Raw genomic sequence first — 3,257 nt, 5'->3', positions numbered from 1 at the left:
TAACAAACTAATATGCTTTTTCTGCACTAACACCCAATACATGCAACTGGAACTGTGAGATATTGGCTGGGTCTCTCCATTTTCAAATGAAGCTATAATTTTGTCTCAAAATCAGTGATGAGGTTATTCATTACAAATCATTTTACAATGTTTATGTGATTTGTGGTGGCCACTGTTCAAATAAATAAGCCTTATAGTAATTTTGGTACAATGTAAACAGGATTTTCGTATGCTGTTGAGATGCATTATTTGAACGATTTAAAACTTGTTCCTCTGACCTGAAAAATCCCTACCTCAGGCGTGCACAAGAGCCTATGTTCAACATTTATACCAGTTCAAAAATGGTGTGTACAACACAGATGTGAAACACCTCTGCAGCATAACAATGGCTGATTTAACATGTATATGTAATTTCAACAGTTTTGACATTTTTTGACTTGTAAAAAATACTTAGCCTTCTCTAGAATATGTGGAGTATTCACGTAATGGATACTATAGACGATATAACATTTAGAGTTAATCAAATATCTTGTTGCTGGTCTTTTATTGTAAAGTTTTGTTTTCTAAATAAATACATCATGATGTAAATGTTAAAAGCCCGTATGCTGGTATAATTTTATTAGTAGTCAGAGTCAGCTTTAAGACTGCAGTTATATGCAGTACTAGCTCCAGTAGTTACCCTTGCCTATGCTTACCCTTTTTTGGTTTCTATTGTGTAAAAAAACAAATAAAAAAAACAAACAACTAAACTCTAGCAGTGTAGATAACAATTTACATGTAGGAACAAATTAATCTTATGATTCACAATCTCCATTATTATTTTAGCCAAAGTAAAAATGCCATTGCCCTTTCATTCCTGTTAAGCTACACTATGTAGCACAAATAAGCTGTTGTGACCCCAGCACTGCATCTTGTTGAATAAACCAAATGTAAAGAATAAGGCTGCTGTTCAATCATTAGGCAGACCCAATCCTGAGGCAATTATGACTGGAAACATTTTTGTGTTAAGTCTGTCTTCCATTTTCTATGAAAAAAAAAAAAACAAAGGAAAAATTGTGTGTCTTGTGTTTATTCTTATAATTATATAGCAAAGCATCAACATGCAATTAAAACAGGTGTTTACAATTTCTAAAATAACAAGCCATAAAAAAAATACTACCAGAAATCATCGTCTTCATCCTTGTGAGAATATGCTGCAATGCTAGGAAAAAGACGAGCATAATTGTGAAATTCATTAACTGGAATATATGGCGAATTGTTTTAAGTCTGTTAACCTTAGCATGTTTCACTCAATTTTAAAAATAAGTTGGTTTGTAGTTACCTTTCATCTTTCGCTTCCGACAGACTTTTATCTTCAAAGTTTAGGGGATTGGCTTCTTGTTCAGGACTCTAAACAAGCAAATTCCCATTAGTTTTAATCACTTACTAATCAGGTCAATTTATTATATATATATATTCCTATCTCACTGCCTGTTGTGTCTCTCTTGCTTCCAGCACCATCTTCATGTACTTTTCCAGAGGATTCTCTTCAGCTTTAGACTCTTTCCCATCATCATTTGTTTCTTGTTCCTCTTGTCTCTCACTGTTTTCAGTGTTTATCACCTCCTCTTTTGATGGTGGTTGGTCTTCCTCTTGCAAGAGCTGAAAGAACAAAATCTTATTACATATGGAATAATTAAAAGTCTTATTGCACGGTTTAATAAGTAAAGTTACATGTTCTTTCTCCAGTCGCTCCAGTTCTTGCAGCTCCCTCTCTCTGGCCTCTTCTTGCTCTCTCAGTCTTTGTTCTTCCCTTTCCTTTCTTTCTCTTTTCCATTTTTGCTCCTTGTCATCCTCCTGCTCTGCCACTGAAAATTTGCGTGAGGATTGTAAATATTGTGTAAAAAAAAAAAAAAAGAAAAAAATATATTTTTATTGCTGTTGGGCATGAGTCATGAGTGAAAAATTGGTGAAGAGCAAATGATAGAATGTTTGTGTTAAGGGTTACCCCACCATTTTTTTATTAAAGTGAGTTATTAAAGTGAGCAAAAGTATGATCATTGACAGATTTAGTTACTAGTTCCAATATTTTTTTCCTCAAAATGTTTTGTGGGAATTGGAGGAATGTGAACTTCCACAGAATGTCAATATGTTCTTTTGTAAAAACATCATCATTTCATAAGATATACTTTGTCACCATATTTAAAGAAGATTGGAATTTTTTATATTTTTTTTATTATTTTTGTTGAGAGTTGTCAACAGGTCACAAAAATAAAAATCAGAAAATTTGGCTTGTAGATGTAAAGAATTCATTATCCAACCATGGCTTCCCTCGTGGGTGACAAACCACTCACCCTCATGGCTTTGTTTGGCTGGTGGGTCTTGCTGGAGATCCTGTGGACTCTGTAGGCGCGGGACAGTGGGGCCTTCTGGGACGCCAGTGTCCAGGAGAAGCTCTGGAATGTGGCTCTGCTCTGGAGGGAGACAGGCACAAAGAGAGCTTTTATGCCGGACCATAATGCACCGGGGCCAGAGGAGCGCCACAGAATACATAATCAGCGGCTCTTCATCTTCACCATTGTGCGAGTCCACTGAAAGGACACTTTGGAGGCCAGTCACACACTCATTAAAAAGCAACAGGCCTAAAACCTACTAGAAATACTTTTCATTTTGGTATTATTACACACCTACAACAAATTACAAATGGTGAAAAAACTTAAATTCTGTTGTCTGAATGATATAGGCACCTGCCCCACAAAAACTGGAGACTTATTTCATCTTCAATAGCTTTCATAGCTTTGAGGAAACAGAGGTCCTAGCACAGAATTACCTGGCAGTGGCTGTGTGAGATCCTCCAGGCTGATTTTTTCTGGCTGAGGAGAAGACTCTGAGCTGGAGAAAGCAGGCTTCAGCTTTGGTGGGCTTGAGAAGAAATGCATTGATTGGTCACCATCAAAGTACATGCACTTGTTGGAATATCCTAACCCCCCCCCAAAAAAACCAAACAAAACAACAACAACATGTACCTGACTGCATCTCGTGCTGTGCTCCTGAGCACAGGGCTGTGAGGTGGACTGAGATCAAAAAGAAAGTCATCAGAAGGAACAGCTTTCTGATTAGAGAGCTGCGCATCCTCTGTTAGGGCTGCCAGTGGGCCTGCTACTATAAAAATAATAATTCAAAACTTTAGTCTCTCTCTAATATATATATATATATATATATATATATATATATATATATATATATATATATATATATATATATATATATATATATAT

At 35.9% G+C, this 3,257-nt stretch overlaps 1 protein-coding gene across 1 annotated transcript in view; it reads right to left on the bottom strand.

Moving 5' to 3' along the window:
- Positions 1–1,113: 1,113 nt before the first annotated feature.
- The window catches only part of ofd1 (OFD1 centriole and centriolar satellite protein), a 7,848-nt gene continuing 5,704 nt past the window's right edge, over positions 1,114–3,257 (bottom strand). The window contains exons 17-23 of the mRNA XM_055230856.1: positions 3,006–3,141; positions 2,810–2,901; positions 2,334–2,453; positions 1,714–1,847; positions 1,468–1,641; positions 1,322–1,389; positions 1,114–1,201 (exon numbers count right to left, since the gene is read on the bottom strand). Coding sequence (XP_055086831.1) covers positions 1,156–1,201; positions 1,322–1,389; positions 1,468–1,641; positions 1,714–1,847; positions 2,334–2,453; positions 2,810–2,901; positions 3,006–3,141 — 770 coding nt within the window. The 3' untranslated portion in view covers positions 1,114–1,155. The remainder of the gene's footprint in view (positions 1,202–1,321; positions 1,390–1,467; positions 1,642–1,713; positions 1,848–2,333; positions 2,454–2,809; positions 2,902–3,005; positions 3,142–3,257) is intronic.

The sequence above is a fragment of the Periophthalmus magnuspinnatus genome, chromosome 21, assembly GCF_009829125.3.
Source record: "Periophthalmus magnuspinnatus isolate fPerMag1 chromosome 21, fPerMag1.2.pri, whole genome shotgun sequence".
In the NCBI taxonomy this organism is placed as follows: domain Eukaryota; kingdom Metazoa; phylum Chordata; class Actinopteri; order Gobiiformes; family Gobiidae; genus Periophthalmus; species Periophthalmus magnuspinnatus.
This window is presented reverse-complemented; position numbering and strand designations above follow the sequence as displayed.